This window comes from Eschscholzia californica, unplaced genomic scaffold (assembly GCF_041429995.1).
Source record: "Eschscholzia californica isolate CP2 unplaced genomic scaffold, dmEscCali1.0.p SCAF_2, whole genome shotgun sequence".
In the NCBI taxonomy this organism is placed as follows: domain Eukaryota; kingdom Viridiplantae; phylum Streptophyta; class Magnoliopsida; order Ranunculales; family Papaveraceae; genus Eschscholzia; species Eschscholzia californica.
Window position 1 is genome coordinate 24,326,964 of NW_028238309.1, and position 22,881 is coordinate 24,349,844.

The following is a 22,881-nucleotide window of genomic DNA, read 5'->3' on the forward strand; positions in this document are numbered from 1 at the left end:
AAGAGAAGTCGGTTCTGAGTTTTCCCCCAAATAGCCGAAATTTCAATTAAGTCCCTGCATTTGGCCGTATTGCAAAATACCCCCCAAATTGCACTCTTTGCTGATTTAGCCCCTCTTTTGATTTGACCCAAATGTCAAATAGTCCCTCAACTAACTTTAAAAACATGGGATGCCACAAAAGTCTATTTTTGAGACGGGAACTGCAGTATTTTTTGAGGATGTTGAGTTTGGGGGGAGAAATAAGGTCAGAGACATTGTCTTTGAGGAGGAATCGGTTGTGATCCCTACTACTACTTCTGACAGTGTATCAATCTTCATGTGTACGATTGTCGAAGAAGGAGATTTGGAACCCTTAGAAGACAATGTTGAACAACTCCCGACTCCAGTTCAGGAAGTTGTTCCTGAAGGACAAACTCAACAACCTCAAGAGGAAGTGCCTTAAGTAGATCCAGCAGAGAGAGGAGAAATGCTATTCCGGATGATTACGTAGTATATCTTCAAGAACATGAGGACACTGGTGGATTGACAGAAGATGATCCAATAAACTTTCGTCAAGCCATGTAGGATTCTAACTCTGAAAAATGGATCAACGCCATGAATGAAGAATACAAATCAATGCAAGACAATCAAGTTTGGGATCTTGTCTCATTACCTGAAGGTAAGAAACCCATTGGTTGCAAATGGATTTTTAAAACAAAAAGGGATTCGAAAGGTAATGTGGAGAGATATAAGGCTCGTCTTGTGGCTAAAGGCTTCATTCAAAAGGAAGGCGTGGACTATAAAAAGACTTTCTCTCCAGTTTATTGGAAAGACTCTTTTAGGATAATTATGGGACTTGTAGCAAATTTTGACCTTGAGTTACATCAAATGGATGTCAAAACGGTGTTTCTGGAGACATTGATGAAACAATATATATGGTGCAACCCGAAAACTTTGTATATGGTAATCCAAAGAATATGGTTTGCAAATTAAAGAAATCCATCTATGGGCTCAAACAGACTTCCCGTCAGTGGTACTACAAATTTCAACAAGTTGTAATCAGTGCCCTCAAACCAATCTAGAAATTAATGAAATGCAACAGATTCCTCATGCTTCAGCAGTTGGGAATCTAATGTATGCTCAAGTTTGTACACGTCCAGATATAGCATTCATTGTCGGTATGTTAGACAAATATTTAAGTAATCCTGGAATGGATCACTGGAAAGCAGCCAAAAGGGTTTTTCAGATACTAACAGAGAAATAAAGATTATATGCTCACATACAAGAAGTCGGATCCTCTGGGAGGTCATAAAGCATTTGATTCCGACTATAGTGGATGCAAATAATAACAAAATCAGTAAAGGCTACATTCGTTTATTTACTGAAAGAGCTATGTTCGGAAGAGTGTTAATTAAACACTCATAGCTTCTTTTGGATCATGTAATAGAACTTGTAGTAGTTTTAAGACATCCAATTTTGGATTAAGATTGCAGTATTTTGTCACTAAAAATGTCATTCTAAGGGTATTAAAATACCATTAAAGTCATATTGTGACAATTATTTTGCATCTGTTTCATATTAACAACAATGAGAACTAAAATATAAAGTTCGCGGTTGTGAATAAAAGAACATAGAGTGGGTTTCTTATAGAGCATATTAAGACAAACTCCATTATTGCGGATCCGCTAACTGAGGGATTAACACCGAAGGTGTTTAATGAGAACATTGTTCTCATTGGTGTTATATCACTATATGGTAATAAGGTTTAGTGGGAGTTTGTACACATATGGTTTGGTGTTATTTAGACATTGCTCTATGTTTTGGATATTTTCTGCAGAAATAAGGTATTCAGTTATTTTACACTCAGTGATATTATGTTAAGGTCGATCTCAATAAAGTTTTGGTAGGACCAGTTGGAAATAGACATGGTAAGATCACATTGCATGTAATTTCCATGCTACGCGTCCATGATTGATCTATGTCATTTGGTTATGTTGGTATGTGTGACTACTTATGGATTTAGTGACGATTGAATGTCACGAAAGTCCCTTTAATCCCGTACTAGCACAACTGATGGACCAGATTGTTTGGGATACCTAATATTTGATAACACATTTTGAGCTCATAAGGTGTACACATTTCTAAATAGCATATGTGGCCCAAGTGGGAGACTGTTGGAAGAAATTCCAACATATGTGGGCTCACATATGTATAGACATGTGTATGGCTATCTCAGTAAATTGTCAAGTCGTAAAGTGGTCTAATATGGAATGACTTGACCAGTAGGTATCAAAGTGTCATGGAATAAACGTGTAGAGACCATCAAGTGATTTCTAATTTGATGAGGGGCCAAATTAGAAATAAAAGTCTATAAATCGGGGTTATGGTCCCCATTTGGGCTACTTCCATAATCTCTACAATTTTGGTTAAGTGTGAAATCCCTTCATCACAAGAGAGATTCTAAAGAGAAGAAGAACCAAGTGGAAGATCAACCCTACCCAACCATCTTCAAGCTATGGATCAAGGTACGCTTCTGTGATTAAGTTTGTCTCTTTGAATCTTTTGGAGAACATCTCTAGTTTAGATTATACATGTCATATTGTATGGTATTTGTATTTGGTTATATGCATGTATAATAGTATGAATTATTCTAACAAGACCAACCAAGTTACAACCAAGTTCTTGTGATGATTTAGACTTTTAAACATTATACATAAGTTAGTTCTTGATTCTTTCATAATTACATATTGTTTGAGGGGGTCCAGTGTTGTGGCACCTGTGACACGCCTATCCCATTCCCTTGTATATCCACCACCTCTCTTCCCTGTCACTACAAAAGCTCTTTGAGATAATATAACTACATGATTTTATTTTCTTCCTAAAATTTTTTCTTTCTAAAAATCGTTCGCTCTATAACATTTAAAGTATAACCTCAATAAATGATCTCCGTTACCGTCATGGGCAACGGGGCTAAATAAATAACCTTGATAAATGCATTAACAAATAAAAGTTTTTGACTCCTTGCAGGCCCCATGTAAACATAAATAGATAAATCACTAAATTTCCTATATATATATATATATAAACGAAAATTTCTTCAAATCAAATAATGTTCATACGAGAAGTCATTTATTCTAAAAGAAAAACATCTAAAGTTGTTTAATTTTTCCTTCAACTAAAACGCGTCCTATTCTTAACTTTTTGTAATGCATGCACAATTTCTGGAATATTTTGCTCGTGTTATAGCAAGTAATTTTGTATGGTAACTTATGTTTGAAAGGACTCTTTTGATGACACATTTGGTGACGCTTATCATCTGGTTCAAGATCAATCTCATCAATTAGTAGAAACTAAATAATTTCTTCGCCTGTACGTAATTTCATAACTGCATCATTCTGATTAGGATAACTCAAAAGATGTTCAACGACCCTCACATTTTATAGTGTAAATTAAAAATGACATAAGTAAATCCTTGGATATCTTCTTCTGCTTGACCAACTTTTACTTCAGGAACATCATTTTTACCACACCGAATCTTGCAATGCTGTAAACAATTTGCAGTTATTTTGTCGTCACATCAAATCTCCAGGCCATGGTAGCTAAATTAGTAGTATCCAAAATGTTAATCGTGTCAAAATTTGGTGAGCCAACTTCAAGGCTCTGCAAGTTGCTAGATAAAAACGACACTGATAATAAAATGACATTTGGTGTTATCTAGCCTTCCGATCATAGTGGGTATGATCATATCTTGGGATAAGGCAAGTTGATATTCTACATTCTATCCTTTCGTGTAGCTGATAGGGCAGAGTGGTGCTCAAACTGCAAAACATACTTCTGCCAACCTCCCTGTTTTGTTTCTTAAGGAAAATTAGGGCTCAGGTTCCGAAGCTGATGCGGATTTACCTTCCCATGTCGGGACTCAAGCCTGGTGACCTCCCTTCACTATTTCAGGACAAAAGCAGAGGTCTTACAATCAGTGGCGTGGCTGAAAAATTGGGGGTCTGGTGCCAAAATATTAAGGGGGCCTTTTACATGTCTAATTTTTTTACACAAAATAATAAACATAAAATTTATAACCATAAAAATAATATTTCATCGGCGAATTGAATCTCAATGTTGTATTCTGAACTAAATAATTACAAATTAATGTCTTTGTTTGAAATTTTTTTCTCCTCACATTATCTAAGCAAAATCGTCAATTAAACTTTAATAGTCAATTTTGTCTAAGAATACGCTTTCAAAAGTAAGCAAAGCTAACCTATTTAGGCTATCCTTCAACATAGTCTTTCTCAAGTATGATTTCAAGATCTTGATGGTAGAAAATTTTTGTACAATCTCGTTACCAAGAAATTTGTACTTGTCCAATTCGATCTTTGAGATTTAACTAATCCCTGCTGGTCTTCTTCTTTTTCTTTATAACAAAAACTGAAGAAACAAACCTAATAGTAATAAATAATAAACAGATGATTTCAATAGAAAAAAAAGTAGTAAGCTGTAATAGATTAGTGGTTATTAAACAGTAACTAGCTAGAGAAGAATACCTAATGTAAATAGAGAGAGAAACAAGGTAACTGGGATTCGTGGAGTTCCTGTATAGATAAAAGTCTGAGAACAGGTGGGATGTGGGCCTCTAAGCTATACCCCTACTCTTTATATAGTATTATAGTAGTCCGTAAACGTAGTAAAAGAAAATTTTTTGGAGCCCATGCATGTGGTGGGGGCCCTATGCGGGAGCACACCCCGCACCCCCCACCACACACTACTGATTACAATGGCTAGCTTGGATTCACCTCTTCACTTACCTCTGAGCCAGGAAAAGGTTCAGGGTGTCAAGGGAACTCGTGTTAACATACCATGTCAAGTGGCAGAGCTCTTTCGGGTCCACCTCTTTTATGGGTTTGGTGAGGGTGTGTTCCTGTGCATACGGATCTGAAACATGCAATTCCATGTAAATCAATTGACTACCTAGACGGGTGAAGACTACCAACACTTGGTTCACAATATATATATATGTTCCTTTGTTATACTTAGTTTTATCTCTTTTACCGACATTCAATCTAATCTCTTTTAGATAATAAAAAATGGTAGACAAAGAGAAGTGTACATCATTTGCTCGGTTAACTTTAAAAAAAGATTACTTCACTGCATAATTTGTTTAGAGAACACCCACTATTGCATAATCCACTAATTACTATTGCATAATCCATTAATTAAAGTGCTTTATTAGGTGGGGAGCGTCTCCACTGGGACACTCAAACTCTAAAACTTAAAGTACCATTTAAGATTTTAGAGTTTTTGTTAAAAAACGTTCTCGGATGACACGCTCTATTAGACACGCCATGATGACGTGGAACATTTATTATAGAGGCTCTCAAGAGGGTCACTTTAAACTTAGAATGTATTCTTAAGTTTCTGTAAGTGTCACCTCATCACACTTTAAAAATTCATCGAATCGACAATTTTCTATTTAAACCTATTTTATCCTATTAAATTTAGTAATAACATGTGTATCAAATAGAGTTATTCTAGAGATCTTAATTGGAGACACCAAAAATTTGGAGTGTCTCTATTTTGCCGAGCATCTCTAATGCAACACTCAATCTTAAAACCTCCGATTGCCACATAAGATTTTCAAAATTTTTCTTTACAAACTCTCTCCAATGCAAAGACAACTTTGGGGCATAAAGAAAAATCTCCGGGGCATAAAGACCTAGGGTCCGTTTGATACATGTGAAAATATGTGGGTAAGAAAATCAATTTTTTCTAATGGTAAAGAAAATAACAAATTTCACATATGAATTCATGTTATAGTGTTTGATAAGGTATAATAGGAAATGGAGTGCTTTTAGAATTGGGGTAAATTTGACTTTTACTACCTATTAAACAGAGAACAAATTTTTGAACTTCTTCCTCTTTCTTTTATTTGTTCTTTGACAGAACAAATTTCTGAAATTTCAAGCCATGGGAGACGCAAGATCATCCAAACTCAATAGATGGAAGGTTGAAGGATCAATAAGGACACTTTCATGAACAAAATTTGGTGGGGGATTTCATAGGATTTCACGCAAGACCAAATGTCCTGATTCTCTTATTGATATCATCACCAAACCCCAAATCCAACTAAAGCATCTTGAATTCCTCTTATACCCGTTAAAGAAATCGAGCATAAAACAACTCATGGATGACATTTTCTGGTGAACATGAACTTGCAGAGATTCTTTTACCAGTTAGGGGTTTCAAATTTGATTCATGGCTACATAAAGAGCAAGATGAACCTGAGGATCACCAGTTAGTGTTTTGAAGTATGACTCGTGGGTTCCATCGATTCTTTTACCCATAGATGAATCTAACTTCTTGCTGAAATTTGAAGCAAATCAAATCTGATTAGTGGGTTTCACCCTCGATTCTTTTACCCATTGATGAAATCATCTTCTTGTTGAAATTTGAATAGATCGAATATGAAATTTGAAGCAGATCGAATCTGATTCTTGATGAAATTATCTGCTTGCTGAAAAAGAAAGTCTTGAGAGAGAGTCTGAAACGAGAGGAAAGAGTGCCCGACTTTGAGGGTAAGAAATCCACTTTCTCACCTTTTTTGTGAGAAAAATAATCTAGCCTTTTCCCTTTTTTTCCAACAGAAAACGACTTTCTCACAGTTTTGACCTTATCAAAAAGTGGAAAATCGGTTTTCTCTCACGTATCAAACGGGCCCTTAGTGAATTAATAAGCATATTTCAATTTTAGCCCCAAAATTTACTTGATTGAGAATTGCCCCTGATCTTCATCTTCTCCACCTCCAAAACTTCCAATCACCACCTCCATTTCAACCACCAATCACCTCAGACACTATCTCGCTCTTTATCATTGTTTCTCTTTCTCTTTCATGTTTCCTTTCACTCTATCTCCCTCTCACTATAGACCTCACTTTGTGTCACTATAGATCTCTCTTTATCTCTCTGTAAATCTCTCTTATCTTTCTATAAATCTCTCTTTCTATATAGATCTCACTCTCTTTATATATCTCTCTCTCGCTCTGCAAGTCTCCCTCTCTCTCTTGATGCCTCTCGGTTTCGCTAAGGAACAAAGAAACCCTAGACCTCGGTGAGGGTTTTTTTGATGGTTTTAGATTTCGTGGTCGGCCACGAAATGGTTCATGTTCGTCCACAAAATTGTTGGTGGTCGGGCTGACCACGAAACACTCGAGGAGGGTTTTGCCAGGAACCCTCCTCGAGGTTTGGTTCTGGTGAAGGGGAGACACTTCCCTTCGCCGAACTGTGCGTGTGAGAGAAAGAAGAGAGAGATACAGTAAGAGAGGCATAAAGAGAGCTAAAGAGGGGGAGAACGCGAGAGAGAGAGAGAGAGAGAGAGAGAGAGAGAGAGATAAAGAAGAAGGGGTAAAACAAAGAACTGGAGAGAGAGAGAGAGAGGGTGAAACAGAGAACTGGAGAGAGGGAGAAGAAGAAGATGAAGGGGAATATTTCAATCATGTCAATTTTTGGACTAAAACGTAAATATGCCCCCTAAGTCTGACAAAGCCTTTATGCCCTATAGATTTTTCTTTATTATGCCCCAAGACCCCCAAAAAATGCAAAACTCAATTTGAATATCCAAGATGATGTGGCGGTAGTTACATAGAGACATCTTAAGAGGACACTTTATTTATAGAGTGTCATCTTGAGGTATCTCAACTTGTCCAACTCATCATTTTTTAAAGTCGAACCAATATAAATCAAATCTCCATATTCTTTAAGATAACTAAATATTTGTTTATAAGAATTAACATGTCATGTAAGTAAACACAATAACTTAATTTTGAGATTTGCACTGCATACACACAAAAATTGGAGGATATCTCTATTTCGCCATATAGGAATGAGAACCTCAATTGAGATATGACAAATATGATCAATGAAATTTCTTTTAGAGTTTTCTTTAGAGATTTGTAGAATATTTCAAGATGCTCTAACTCAGGAAACAATATTGAAATGTCAAAGACGTGTTATCATCAACAACTATTGTCTTCATCTCCAAACTTTTCTGATTTACAGCAGCCTAAAGTGAAAGAGAACAACTATTGTCTTTCTTGTTCTCTTTCACTCTATCTCCCTCTCACTACATACCTCACTTTTTCTCAGTATAGATCTCTCTTTATCTCTCTGTAAATATCTCTTTGTCTATAGATCCCACTCTCTTTATATCTCTCTCTCCCTCGCTTTGTAAATCTCTCCCCCTCTCACTTTCTCGACGCCTTTCGATCTCGCTAAGGAACAAAGGAACCCTAGACCTCGATGAGGATTTTTGCGATGGTTTTAGATTTCTTGGGCGGCCACGAAATGGTTCATGTTCGCCCAAGAAATTGTTCGTGGTCTCGGTGAAAGGGACACTTCCGTTTGCGGACCTACGCGTGTGAGAGAAAGAGGAGAGAGATACAGTAAGAGAGGTAACGAGAGAGATAACGAGAGAGAGATAGATAGAGAGGGGGTAAAACAAAGACCTGGAGAGAGAGAGAGACAATGAGAGAGAGAGACAATGAGAGAGAGAGAGAGGGTGAAACCAGAGAACTGGAGAGAGGGAAAAGATGAAGATTAAGAGGCATATTACAATCATGTCAATTTTTAGACTAAAATGTACATATGCCCCCTAAGCCAATGTTAGTTGACAAAGTCTTTATGCCCTACAAATTTTTCTTTATACCCCAAGACCCCCACCAACGCAAAACTCAATTTGAATATCTAAGATAATGCAGCGGTTGGTTACATAGAGATATATCTACACGACACTTTATTTCTAGAGTGTGATCTTGAGGTATCTCTAATTGTCCAACTCATCATTTTTTAAAGTTGAATCATTATAAATCTAAGTCTCCATATATTTTCAAAATAACTAAATATTTCTTTATAAGAATAACATGTCACGTAAGTAAACTGTGAGAACAACCACCATCGTGCATGGCACATGCAACAAATGCCAGCTAATTCACCAAGGACTCAGTCAAGAATACGTGAGTTTGGTCTAGAAGAAGATACACATGACCAAGTCAAGGATTTGGTATTCAAATTTTAAATTTTGGTTACATGAACAGCTGTATAGTATTAGTTAGAGATAAGGATAACTTTTGATTTACTTTGATGTATATCTTGTAACCACATATGATTATAAATACAACACTCTTCTCTGGTTCATTAACACCATACGAAGAACAAACATCTCTTCTCTATTTTACATGGTATCAGTGTTTAACCTTTTTTTGACGAACAATCATTTTCAATGGTAATTCAAATCCTCCTATTAACTCTTATTCATCTTCATCTCTCATTCAGAATCCTTCTGAATCATACAGTATACATCCATCGGATAATCCAACGGCTGTTATCATCTCGCCGTTACTAACCGGTGATAATTATGGTACATGGGCTCGAGAGTAACCATGGCTCTCCGTGCTAAAAATAAGCTTGGTTTTGTGGATGGCTCTCTTCCAAAACCAAGTGATTCTTCTCTGTTACAATCTTGGGAACGTTGTAATGATTTAGTTTCGAGTTGGCTTCTCAATTCTGTTGTCCTCGAGATTCGTAACAGTATTCTTTATGCAGACTCTGCACATAATATTTGGGTTGATTTATATGACCGATTTTTTCAGACTAATGCTCCTCAACTTTATCATCTTAAGCAATCCATTTCCCATCTTAAACAAGAAGAAGCTGCGGTTTCATCATATTTCACCCGTCTCAAAACTTTATGAGATGAATTTGATAACATCGCACCTATTCAAGCATGCATTTGCGGTTTTGGAAAAGCTACTGTGGACGCTCAATATCGCGATCGTTCAATTGAGTTTTTACAGGGACTCGATGATCGTTTTTCTTCCATTCGTAGTCAGATCCTTTTAATGGATCCACTACCTTCTGTTAGTCGCATACATAATCTGGTTAGACAAGAAGAAAGCCAACAGAATCTTAAGGCAATAACAACACCAACTGTCGAATCTGTAGCTTTACATGTCCAACGTGGTAATCACTCTTCTTATCATCCTGCACCTACACAAAGGAATCCTTCATCCAGCAAACGTCCTCGACCCTCATGTGACCATTGTGGTAAACTTGGTCACACAATTGAGAAGTGTTTCAAATTACATGGTTATCCTCCACGTACCCAACAGACGACTGCTCATTTTGCTCAACCTATCACTCAACCAGAATCTCCAATTATTATTCAACCTCCTGCACTCACTCATGAACAATACTCACAATTGTTATCACTCCTTCCTTCCGCTCCTCCAGTTGCTAATTTAGCAGGTAATGTTTTTTCATCTAATTTTTGGATTGTAGATTCGGGTGCTTCTAAACACATGTGTACATCCTTACATCTCTTTACATCTTACTCGGTTGCACGTAATAATCTTTTTGTTCAATTACCAGACAGTAGTCATGCTGTCGTTCTTCATATCGGTCCAGTTCAACTTTCTCCTACTATCATTTTAAAAATGTCTATCACGTTCCATCTTTTCGTGTTAATTTAATGTCCATTCATCATGTTACTCGAGATAATATTTGTACCGCTACTTTTTGTCCTGATTATTGTATTTTTCAGGACCGTCCAACGAAGAGGGGGATTGGTCGGGCTGAACAACGAGATGGACTTTACTTTTATTATCCTATTTCCGCGTCTGCATCTTTTAGTAGTCCTTTATTTAAACCTAGTTTTGATTTGTGGCATTGCCGTTTAGGCCATCCATGTCTTAGTCGTTTTAAATTTTTAGCAAATAAGTTTCATTTCATTAGTTCCAAGTTTGATTCATGTACTGTTTGCCCTCTTGCGAAACAGACTCGCTTATCCTTTAATAAAAGTCATTCCATTTCTACTTATCCATTTCAATTAATACATTGTGATTTGTGGGGACCTTTTTCCGAACCATCTTTGAATGGTTCACGTTTTTTTCTCACGATTGTTGATGATTTCAGTCGCTGCACGTGGGTTTATCTCATGCGTGCTAAATCAGAAATATTAAGATATCTTTCAAATTTTCTGAATATTATTGTCACCCAATATAATGCAAAAGTACATCGAATTAATTCCGGGTCTGGGGACGTTTTTATCCCTCAGATCCAAACCATTCGAACGGACAATGGAACAGAATTCCTTTCGACTAATGCTCAACCCCTATTTCATTCAAAGGGAATCATTCACCAAACAAGTTGTGTGGCTACGCCGCAACAAAATGGTATTGTGGAACGAAAACACCGCCATCTCTTAGATGTGGCACGTGCTCTTCGGTTGCAAGCATGTCTTCCATTATCTTTTTGGGGTGAATGTATTCTCACAGCAACTTATTTAATTAATAAAATGCCATTGTCGAAATTATCTCGTCGTTCCCCTCATGAGATATTACTTGGTTCAGAACCACAATATTCACAATTACGGGTATTTGGTTGCTTGTGTTTCGCCCACAACCATCGTATAAAATCAAAGTTTGATGTTCGTGCCAAACCAGGGATTTTTGTTGGTTACCCATATGGTCAAAAAGGCTATCGTGTATACGATATCGAATCTCACACTATTTATACCACACGCAATGTTGTTTTTCACGAACACACTTTTCCGTTTCAAAATGTCGATAGCACTAAACATAATGATTCTCCTGGGATTCCAACTATTTGTGATGATGCTACTTTTGAGTACATTACCAATCCAGATTCTACGTCCCCATCTTCTTCATCTCCTGTAGAAACCCATTCATCACCTCCACATTCTACTGTAATGGGCCCCCCTTCAGTATCTACTCCAATTATTTCATCACCCACATCGTCTCATCCACAAATGGATGCATCAGTAGATGTTTTTCATCAATCAAATACTCATCCAGAAATTGATACATCAGGAGATGTTTTTCATCAATCAAATACTCCTCACGAAACACGAACTCGCAAACCTCCTTCTTATCTTAAGGATTATGTGTGTTCTTCCGTTTCTTCAAGTCACCCTATTACAAATTATCTCTCCCTTTCTCACTTTTCTTCTCCTCATCGTGCTTTTCTCAGCAAAGTGATTTCTACTGATGAACCCACATCCTTTTCAAAGGCAATGCAATTTTCTCATTGGCGTGATGTCATGGCTTCAGAAATTGCTGCTCTTGAAAAAATAACATCTTACTCCTCTGCCAACGGGTAAGACTCCTATAGGTTGTCGGTGGGTCTATAAAATGAAATTACGTTCTGATGGTACACTCGAGTGTTACAAGGCACGTCTAGTTGCCAAAGGGTATACCCAAGTGGAAGGTGTCGATTATCACGACATGTTCGCCCCTGTGGCAAAACTTGTAACACTCCGTACCTTATTATCTGTTGCTTCTGTTAAAGGTTGGTCCCTTCACCAACTCGATGTTAACAACGCTTTTTTACAAGGTGATTTAGACGAGGAAGTTTATGAAGCTACCACCAGGTTTCACTCGCAAAGGAGATAATCAAGTATGTAAACTAAATAAGTCTTTGTATGGCCTTAAACAAGCCTCTAGACAATGGTTTGCAAAATTCTCTTCTGCTTTAATTTCTGAAGGTTTTCGACAATCAATTGCTGATTATTCCCTTTTCACATACACATGTGGTTCAGCATCTATTTTCATTCTCGTTTATGTTGATGACATCGTCATCACCGGAAACGATGATGGTATTATTACAAAAGTTAAATCCTTTTTGGAAAAAACTTTTTCTATCAAAGATCTTGGTCGTCTCCAATATTTTTTGGGGATTGAAGTTTCACGTTCTCGCAAAGGAATTTTTTTATGTCAGAGAAAATATACTTTGGACATTTTACGTGATTCGGGTTTGACCGGTGCTCGAGTAGCTACATTTCCTATGGAACAACAAACTCAATTACTCCCCACTGATGGTGTCCCTATCTCTGATCCTTCTCAATATCGTCGTCTTATTGGTCGTCTATTGTATCTCACCGTCACTCGACCTGACATTACATTTGCTGTTAATTTTTTAAGTCGATTCATGCAAGATCCACATAATACTCACATGGATGCGGCTCATCGCATACTCCGTTATCTTAAAGGATCTATAGGAAAAGGTATCCTTTTAGCATCTAGTAGTTCTCTTCATCTTAATGGCTACACAGACTCCGATTGGGCTAGTTGCAAAACCACTCGTCGATCCACAACTGGTTATTTTACGATGCTAGGGTCTAGCCCATTGTCATGGAAAACTAAAAAACAAGCAACTGTCTCTCGGTCTTCGGCAGAGGCTGAATATCGTGCATTGGCAACTCTATCATGTGAATTACAATGGCTTAAATATCTTCTCAATGATTTGGGTATCCTACATCCTGAACCTATTTCTGTCTTTTGTGACAACAAAGCCGCAATTCATATTGCCGAGAATCCTGTGTTTCATGAGCGTACAAAACACATAGAAATTGACTGTCATTTGGTTCGATAAAAAATCCAAAATGGTCTTTTAACTCCTTGTTATATTCTCTCTTCTAATCAGCTCGCAGATATATTTACTAAACCTCTCGGTGCTGATCAATTTCATAGTTTGCTAAGCAAGTTGGGCGTCGTTGAACTTTCATCACACGCTCCAACTTGACGGGGGGGTGTGAGAACAACCACCATTGTGCATGGCACATGCAACAAGTGCCAGCTAATTCACCAAGGACTCAGTCAAGAATACGTGAGTTTGGTCTAGAAGAAGATACACATGACCAAGTCAAGGATTTGGTATTCAAATTTTAAATTTTGGTTACATGAACAGCTGTATAGTATTAGTTAGAGATAACGATAACTTTTGATTTACTTTGATGTATATCTTGTAACCACATATGATTATAAATACAACACTCTTCTCTGGTTCATTAACACCATACGAAGAACAAACATCTCTTCTCTATTTTACATAAACACAATAATTTTTGAGATTTGCACCGAATGTACACAAAAATTGGAGGATTTCTACTTTTCTATTTAGGAATGAGAACCTCAATTGAAACTTGACAAATATGATCAATGAAGTTTCTTTTGAATTTTATATTGGAGATTTGGAGAATTTTATATTGAAATGTCAAAGACGTGTTATCATCAACCTCTATTGTCTCAATCTCCAAGCTTTTCTGGTTACAGCAGCCTAAATACTGTTAACCTCATGCCATCCAACTTGCACAATATAACTTTTCTGTTTATTTTCAATTTTTTTATGAAGTAGGTGAACTTTTTGATAATTCTATTTAGATCCAAACAAGCAGAATCTTTCAATAATTTAACAACTATTCCTTACAACAATTTGTGTGAGCCCTCAAATCAATTAGAATTGCTGATCCATGACCACTAATAAGCTAATTGAACTTCGAGTATTTGTCCATCTAAAATTAATCCATTGACCACTAGTAAGCTAATTGAACTTTTGTTCGAAGATGAATCATAATCAGAAAATTCTGCCCAATGACCACTAGTAAGCTAATTGGATGTTGATTCACGCCACTTTCACGCCAAAGATGTCGGTTCCCCTATCACTGCTGGAAAATTTAACTGGAGAAGACACGTAAAACTTGTTTATTATATCATGAAATTTTCTAAAATTCCAATAGTTATTTACAGTGAAAAATCAATTATAACGGAAAATGGAAATTACATAGTAAAAAGGCACAAAGCTTTTCCAAAAAGAACTTCACATGTTTTCTATAAGATTGGGCTAAACTCAAAATCCTTTAAGACATTAAAGGACTAGAATCCAATTTTATTCAAGTTTTAATTAGCACGTTAGTTATTAACTCCACCTTCTATTTAAGTCCCAGACGGCTGCTGCCGGCTGCCCTGTGGTTTACTCCCTTATATAAGATGTTCTCCCCAGTTTGAATCTTCTGGTTGATTTTGCTCCTCCTCCCTCTCTCTCAAACCAAACTCATCTCTCACAAAATGGTGAAGAACTTCAAATTTGTCATACTAGTTTTCTCCTTACTTTTCAACATGGGAAATGGCCGGATTGTTACAACTACATACAAATATTCCACTGATATCGTCTCCAAGGCGGGTATGAATGAGTCCATAAATGAAGAACCAATTTTCCATTCGCTTGATAGATTATCGTCTACGGTTACTTGTGAACCTATGTATGGGTTTTTACCTTGCACAACAAGTCTATGGGGAAATTTGTTTCTTGTTCTTCTATATGAGTATTTGTTATTTCATGGTGAGAAATATATTTCTATGGGTAGTGACCTTTTGTTTAAGGTACTTGGTCCTGGTGTTTTTGGTGCTAGTGCTTTTCATATCCTTGGGTCTTTACCCGAAGCCATTTTAGTCCTCGGTACGTAACACAAAACTCATTTACATATCACAATATATAGAACGTATTGTATAGGGCAGTAGTTAGATTGATCTTTAGATGAAGTCAACCATCAAAGTTTCAAGCTAATTCATATATACCGGCTTATTATCCAGGTGTGTGTGTGTGTGTATATATCTGTGTGTGTGTGCGCGCACACTAATTTTCTTAGGGAAGTTCTATTTCTTCTATTGCAAATGTAAGTGGTGTTAAGATCATTATTGTTAATCAGTACTTAGGATTGTTAAGACTTACATCTCAACTACTAAAGTTTCAAAGTTCCATAAATTATTCAATGTTTGTGGAAGGTTCATGGCAGGATAGATTAAGGTTTAAAAAATTAAATTAAGACAACCTTAAGTAATGCAACATCAAACTTCATTAAAAAAATGATAATAAAAAAATAGACAGAAGCCGCCGTTGGAACAATATAGAAATAGCATGGATAGGACCGGTTTAGGTTTTCTTGTGTGGTGGAAAGAAAATTTAATATTGTTGATTTGGTTAAGTTTTAACGAGATTGATGTCATAGCCTAGGCGGTTAATTTTAATATATCAACTAGTGTCATCCATTTGGCATTTGATATATATAATTCAATAAAAATCAACTATGTCGCTTAAGAATGGTGGAAAAGTTTTCCCTTGGAGAACTTCGACTGGCTAAAGCAAGTAAGACCAATTCAAAACATTCTGATGGAGTTCGACCAAATAAAGAAGATGTACTGATTTTTATTTTCAATTAGTTTGGTTGTAACTAGAGAAGTAATGCGAGACCGAACCTATGTAATCCACGAGAACCTAAATATCATATTCGTGGTCATGAATATTGTGCACAATAGGACTATTCTCATAGCAAACACTAGTAATGCATGGGAATATTCATTTTGGTCATGAACAAACTTGAACTTCAAGGAATTACCAAATACCAATCTTAGCACTTCTCAAGGGCATAATCAATTTAAGCATTGTTTTTTTTTTTTTAATAATTAATCATTTGTTAGCTAAAGAAAAAAAAAGGCTCAAATGTTAAGTTTGTTGGTTGGTTATATTTTTGTACATACAGCAACAGGAATTTATGGGAGTGAAGCAACAGCTCAAGATCAAGTGACAACAGGAATAAGCATACTTGCTGGCTCCACTGTCATTCTCCTCACATTACTCTATGGTTCATGTCTTGCTGTTGGTTCCTTCAATCTTTCTACTCCTTCAATACCTTCCAATACCAAGAAATTCCCCCTACCATCCCTCACTGGTTAGAGTTCTCTCTTACTTTCCCTCTTTCAAAATTACAAGAGTCATTTTCATTTGTGAGAATATATAGTCCCACATGGGAGAAAGACCAAATAAATGAATAAAATTGTAAGTATGTTGTATGAATAAATAAAGAAATCTAATTAACTCCAAATTGCAGGTTTTGGTGTTAAAATCGACGTCGAAACAAGTTATACTGCAATAATCATGATGATATCTATAATCCCTTTTATAGTTGCACATATACCACAGATTCTCGGCATATCCTCCGGCCGACATATCTCAATCCTCATTGCTCTATTTATTTCCCTTGGTTTCTTGGTCATTTACTGTGTTTATCAGGTAATTATGTTGTTTTACTAAATTTACTACAATGTGTGAAAGTGATGTTTGTAGGAAGAAAAACTGTTAAACAGAGAAGATTAATTTGAGGTTAATGTATAGGTATTTCAACCATGGATTCAGAATCGTCGATTGGAATATGTATTAGGTAAATATATGGGAAATGTTATACTTGGGAAGCTCCTCAGCGATGATGGTGTGCCGAAAGTACTTGTGATAAAAGAGTTAGTATTATTCTCTTTTATTTTCTTTTTCATTCTCTTTCTATTTCTTTGCCACAAATAATAGGTTTAATGAGATAGGTAAATAATGTGTCAATAGTTTTCCATATTTGCAACATATTAGTGTGGTTTCTCGAAAACGTCGTCTCTTTTAATTTAAAACCGTTGATTTTTGTAATCCATTTTATGTTTTTGTGCAAATCTAATCACTTTTTGATATAAATTATTATAGGTTATTTCAGAAAATTGATACGAACAATGATAAGTATGTAACTCTTCAAGAAATAAAAGGGTTGATACTAGGAATTCAATTTGAAGAAGTAGGCTTGAAAGAAGAAGATTTCTTAGGTAAAATAATGGAAGAATTTGATACATCTCTTGATACTCGTATCGATGAGAACGAATTCGTTGGAGGAATATCTTCATGGTTATCTAAAACTAAACACTCCGTTTATAAGCAAGATCGTAAACGCCGATGCCAACAAAATCCTCAGAGTAAAACATCTCAGGTAGAGTTCTTTACTTTCCCTTTTCTTCCGAAAGGTACACTAGGAGTAGCCGAGTAGGCTCAGACCTATCTATATATTATTGCCTCAGCGCTTGCACTCTTACAAATTGTCGTAACAATTGTTTTGATAGTTATAACAATTTCTGAAGTGATTTTAATTGCAGACTTCAAATAACCAAGACGAAGAGCAAGAATTGCTGGTGAAAACTAAAGATGAAATGAAAATAGATCATAGAGAATTCCATGGAATTGATAATGTCATAAGAAAATTAGTTAAAGCTACATTTTTTTTGGTGTTTGGAACTAGTATTCTTGGACTACTTGCTGCACCTCTCATTGATGCTGTTATGAATTTCTCTACTGCTGCAAATATCAGTTCTTTTCATGCTTCTTTTATTATGTTGCCCGTAGCGATTAACTATCGAGAAGCCGCTTCTGCTCTTCGGTCTATGCGTGAGAAAAAAGAACACTCTGCTTCGTTAACTTTCTCTGAGGTAATACAATTCTTACTTTTATTAAGTATGTTGCTTTCTTAATATATAACGTATGGACTTTATTACCTTCATAGCATTATTCCAACTTTTTTTATTCGTTTCCTAGACGTTATAACTCTTAGAATGACTTCTATACGGTAGGTTAAATGTTATTAACCACTATGACCTTTTATCTTCACTATCTAGATGCAATGGTCCCAACTCCAAATATGTATTTGCATTTGCTACTTGAGCGCACACCAGTCTTATAGGAACAAGTTTTTGTTTCTGGCAGTGAAAGTACTCGAAAAGCCTTTCTATTTGACATGTTTGAGCTTGCATTTATAGCCAAAGTCGCGGACACTCATACGAACGATGTGGAATTACGACATATCCCCATCCTTAGAGACGACCATACCCGTCTTTGGTACCATCTTTTAGGGCACAGTATTTTGTTTCAGGCCCAGGCCGTCCATTGGGAAAAGCTTCCACACTTACTAAACTTGAGTTTGTACCTATAATCCAAGATATGGATGTTCCGTTGAGCTACGTGGGATTATCACACTTCATCGTAAATAGTTATAACATTTGTTTCCTCCGTATATATAGTAACCCTACACAATCCTTATACCCTTATGCAAAAAAATATATCGTACTACATTATCCGAGGCTACATGACATAGATTGGAGATGTAAAGAAAATAACATTTATGATATCTTTATGCAGATATATAGTGCGGTTTTCATGAACAACATAGTTGGAATATCAATATTTTTAGGGATAGTTTACGTGCGAGGCTTAGCATGGAATTTCTCGGCAGAGGTGATTGTTGTTCAAATTGTTTGCGTTGTGATGGGTCTTGTTGGTTGCTTCTGCAGAACTTTACCTCTATGGACATGTCTCATTGCTTATCTTCTCTACTTGTTTTCCCTCTCTTCACTTTATGTTTTCAAAACTTTCTTTGGTTGGGCTTAATTCGTCTACAAAGTTCAAACTAAAAAAAGATTTTCAACATGTATTAATGGGTTTGTGTTATTTTGGGAGATAAATTCAATCTCATGTATATACACACAACAATTGTGTATCGTATAAATTTTTGATTTTTTATAAGGAAGTTGTATTTTTATTCAATGTTCTTTTGAAGATGAATGTGGTTTACTTGGCATAGTTGAGCAATGATCGAATTAATTTTAGCGGTGCTTAAAAACTTAAAACACTTATGTAGAGTTATGAGTCTTTTTCAGTTACAATAGAAGAAAAAACGGCCTTCTTCACTTGCTTAAACTTCATGATTTTCTAGAAGTAAAAACTTTTATTAAACTCTTCAACAACTGATTACAAAGTTATCACTCATATCTCTTTATATAGAATACAACTTAATCAGACAGCTTAGAGAGAGAAAGAGTGAATTAGTTATAACTAACTAAAGTAGTTAGTAACTGATTCACACAAGTCACCGACACATGTGGGGAGAGTACTCTTATCAGAGACATTATGTGTTGATCTTTAAAGTCGAGTGTGCCTATAGGATTTGACAGGTAATTCAGTTATTTTCATCATCTATAACCTCTGACCTTGCTACTCTCTTACAACCCCCCTCAAATGAATGATTCACAGAAGGAAGAACCATGAGTTTTCATCGAATAAAATCAAATTGAGAGTAGAGAATACCCTTAGTGAAACTATCAGCAAGATTAGCCTCAGAGGGAACAACTTGATCTCCAGAGTAGAGTTCATCACCAAGTCTCTAATGAAATGAAAATCGATTTCAGTGTGTTTAGTTCTAGCATGGAACACTGAACTGGATGCTAGATATTTGGGGGCCATGTTATCACAAAACCCATCAGAGTTATATTTAACTTTAAAAACCCGCTTACACCCAAGAACATTCATAGAAGGTAGTCTAGGTGTGAGAGACCAAGTCTGGTTCTTCGTAAGAGCTTTAAACTCATCTTCCACTGCCAACCTCCAATGTTCATGTTTAATGGCTTCTTTGTGGGCTACATGATCAGGAATAGTCCTTGGCTTGGTGATACCACTCTTTGGTCTTGTTTGCATAAGATGAGCATTCAAGGCTGACAAGGGTGGGATAACCATTGAAGTTGGTTCACTCAAAGACTGAGGCTGCTCCATTTGGTGTGAGCTTGGAGGAGGAGAAGAAGATAAGGACTGAAAAGGATTTGAAGTGGAGGAAGTTGGAGAAGGGAAAACTTGATCATCCAAAGAATAGGTACTATGGTAAGAAGGGACTGACATATCTGTACTCCTGAACGCAATGCCACAATTAGTAAGATAAGACTGAAACTCCCCTTTATTCAATTCAAGAGCACCATCACTTTGATAACACTTGATTGCCAATGAGACGAGTTTCTCATTTTGTGTCTGAAAGTGTTGGAAACATTTCAAGATATTTGATCTCAACTTCATAGGGTAGACCCAAAAGAACCTACTGTAATCATCAAGGAATAGTATATACAGGGGCAGAACCAGGATTTTTAGCTAGCCGGGGCAAGCCTAATTACGATGTATTAAAGAATAAAGATAAAAGAAAATTAGGTTAGGGTCTATTGTAGAAGCTGGTAAAATTTGGAGGTCTTTTTTGTAAGTTACTCATATTACGAGGACAAAATGAGAATTAGTGCTAAAAAGGGGTAGTCTTAAAGATGCTCCCAGAAAACTGCAAAGGCACCTGTTTCCCTCACAAACTTTGACTCAATAGAGGCGCTTTTCGTAGTTATAGGGAGTGTCTTTAACACTTCCCAAAGAAAAGCCAAAAAACAAATCCCTTGCACGTAAGGGGAGTCGAACTCCTGACGTCTAGAGCACAAGGCAAAGCTCTTACCAGTGAGCTATTGGCCCACATCTGTTGCATATTTGTAAGAAAGTTATAAATCCAGCCTGGGCCACTGCCTAGGCTGGTCTTCACATAGGTCCGCCAATGAGTATATAGTATCTTATACCAGAGTTAGTAGTGATGAGTGCTAGACCCCAAATATCACAGTGAATCAACTGTAAGGGAATAGATTAACTGCTCTCTGATAGAGGAAAAGGTAATCTTTGTCCCTTTCCTAATTGGGAAGAGGAGCATACACTTTTGAAGTTCTTGGAAGTGATTTAATCTTGTTATCTATTTCTAGAGACAAGCTAACCTCCTTTGATGCATGTCCAAGTCTATTGTGCCACACTTCAGCTGTAGCTTTTGCTAAATATGCTACCTCAGGCTCCTTTATCTTTGTGAAATAAGGATCCATCTGAAAATCAATGCAATAGAGATCATTAACCATTGGTCCCTTTGCCATGACATCTTTAGACCATAAGTCTCTTATTAAGAATCCCCATGGAAGAAATTCAACACTACAAAATTTTTCTTTAGTGAATTTTGAAATGGACAAGAGATTCTTCTATAGAGTTGGAACATGTAAGACCTTTTTGAGTTAGAAGGTAATTGAACTAGTAGCCAAGGTAGCTAGACCTGTGCTAGCAATATCCAAATAGTTGACATTTCCAATCATGACTCCATTTGAACCCTTATAAGGAGTATTAGAGATCAAATTTTCTTTAGTATGGGTCATATGGCTTCTTGCTCCTGTATCAGCAATCCGCTTCTTATCTTTGACTGTGCAAGAAGAAAGATAGGTGCTTTCAGTGTTAGAAGAATCACATTCAACCATAGCACTAAAGTGGGCTTGTTCCCCTTCACTTTCTTGTTGATCAATTGTTTCTCCATATTCATCATCTTCTTCAACCTCGTGTAAATGCAAATTTGCAAAATTTCTTTGGGTAGACTTGGAAGATTCTGAGAAATCTGTAAATCTTATCCTACATTGTCTTGTTGTATGCCCCCATCTGTAGCAGATTGCACAAGGCACAGTGGTATAATCATAAAAATTATTTCGTGATTGATTTTGAGTTTGTCTTATATTTGGTTTGAATTGTGTTCTCTGACTTGACTCAACACTTTGATTCTGGTTAAAAGATCTCAGATTGGATGTTCTCATAATACCCTAATTGGGAAATTTCTTGACAAAATAAGTTTTACTTGGATCATCAATTGCTTCTTGTTCTTTCAGCCATTGTTCATGATGGGTTAATTTACTTCTGAGTTCTGCAAAACTTATAAAGCCATCTCTATTTTGTATAGCTATAACAGATTGAGAATACTCTTTCCCTAAGCCTTGTAAAGAAATTCTTGATAATTCAGAGTCACTAACTTTATCATTAACAACTACAAGAGAGTTAACAAGAGTCTTAATTTTGCTCAAGCATTCAGATACAGAAGTTGATCCTTTCTTGATGTTTTGAAGCTTATTTCTTAATGAAGATTTTTGTGCTTCAAATTCTTGAAGAAATATCATTTCCAAATAATACCAAATTTCTCTAGATGTTTTTAAACCTAGAATATCTGAAGCAATTGAGTGGGTAATGGTGGCTTTAATACAAGCCTTCACAAAACTATCATTTCTCCATCATTGAGGATAAGCTGGATTAGCTACATATCTTCCTTCCAAAACAATTAATTGAGGGGGTTCACTATAGGTGCCATCAATATGGCACACTAGGTCATTTCCAATCAAGGCATTTTCTACGTGATATTTCCAAACAAGAAAATTGGAGCCATCTAATCTAGCATATATAAGACTAGTAATTTGGATTGCAAGAAATTTGACCTTGATTAGTGTTCATATTCAGTGGTGAAGTACTCATTCGGGATGAAGACTATATCTCTGATTCTTTGGTGACAGAATATTAACTTCTCTTTGAGTTCTTGAATCTAATTGATTTTGGAAAT

The 22,881-nt window shown here is 36.3% G+C and overlaps 1 protein-coding gene across 1 annotated transcript; it reads left to right on the forward strand.

Annotated features, from left to right (window-relative positions):
* Positions 1–14,748: 14,748 nt before the first annotated feature.
* Positions 14,749–19,223, forward strand: LOC147557069 (sodium/calcium exchanger NCL-like). The gene is made up of 7 exons (XM_086658073.1): positions 14,749–15,278; positions 16,360–16,548; positions 16,708–16,889; positions 16,992–17,113; positions 17,343–17,619; positions 17,783–18,112; positions 18,819–19,223. Exons 1-7 carry the CDS (start codon positions 14,888–14,890, stop codon positions 19,065–19,067), a joined length of 1,740 nt encoding a protein of 579 aa, XP_086514199.1. The 5' UTR covers positions 14,749–14,887; the 3' UTR covers positions 19,068–19,223.
* Positions 19,224–22,881: the final 3,658 nt, after the last annotated feature.

Bases quoted from the DNA above. Each gene is read 5' to 3' on its own strand.
- LOC147557069 (XM_086658073.1), top strand. From the start codon at position 14,888: ATGGTGAAGAACTTCAAATTTGTCATACTAGTTTTCTCCTTACTTTTC. The intron at 15,279-16,359 runs GTACGTAACACA...TTGTACATACAG, and splicing joins CGAAGCCATTTTAGTCCTCG to CAACAGGAATTTATGGGAGT. The intron at 17,620-17,782 runs GTAGAGTTCTTT...TTTTAATTGCAG, and splicing joins CTCAGAGTAAAACATCTCAG to ACTTCAAATAACCAAGACGA.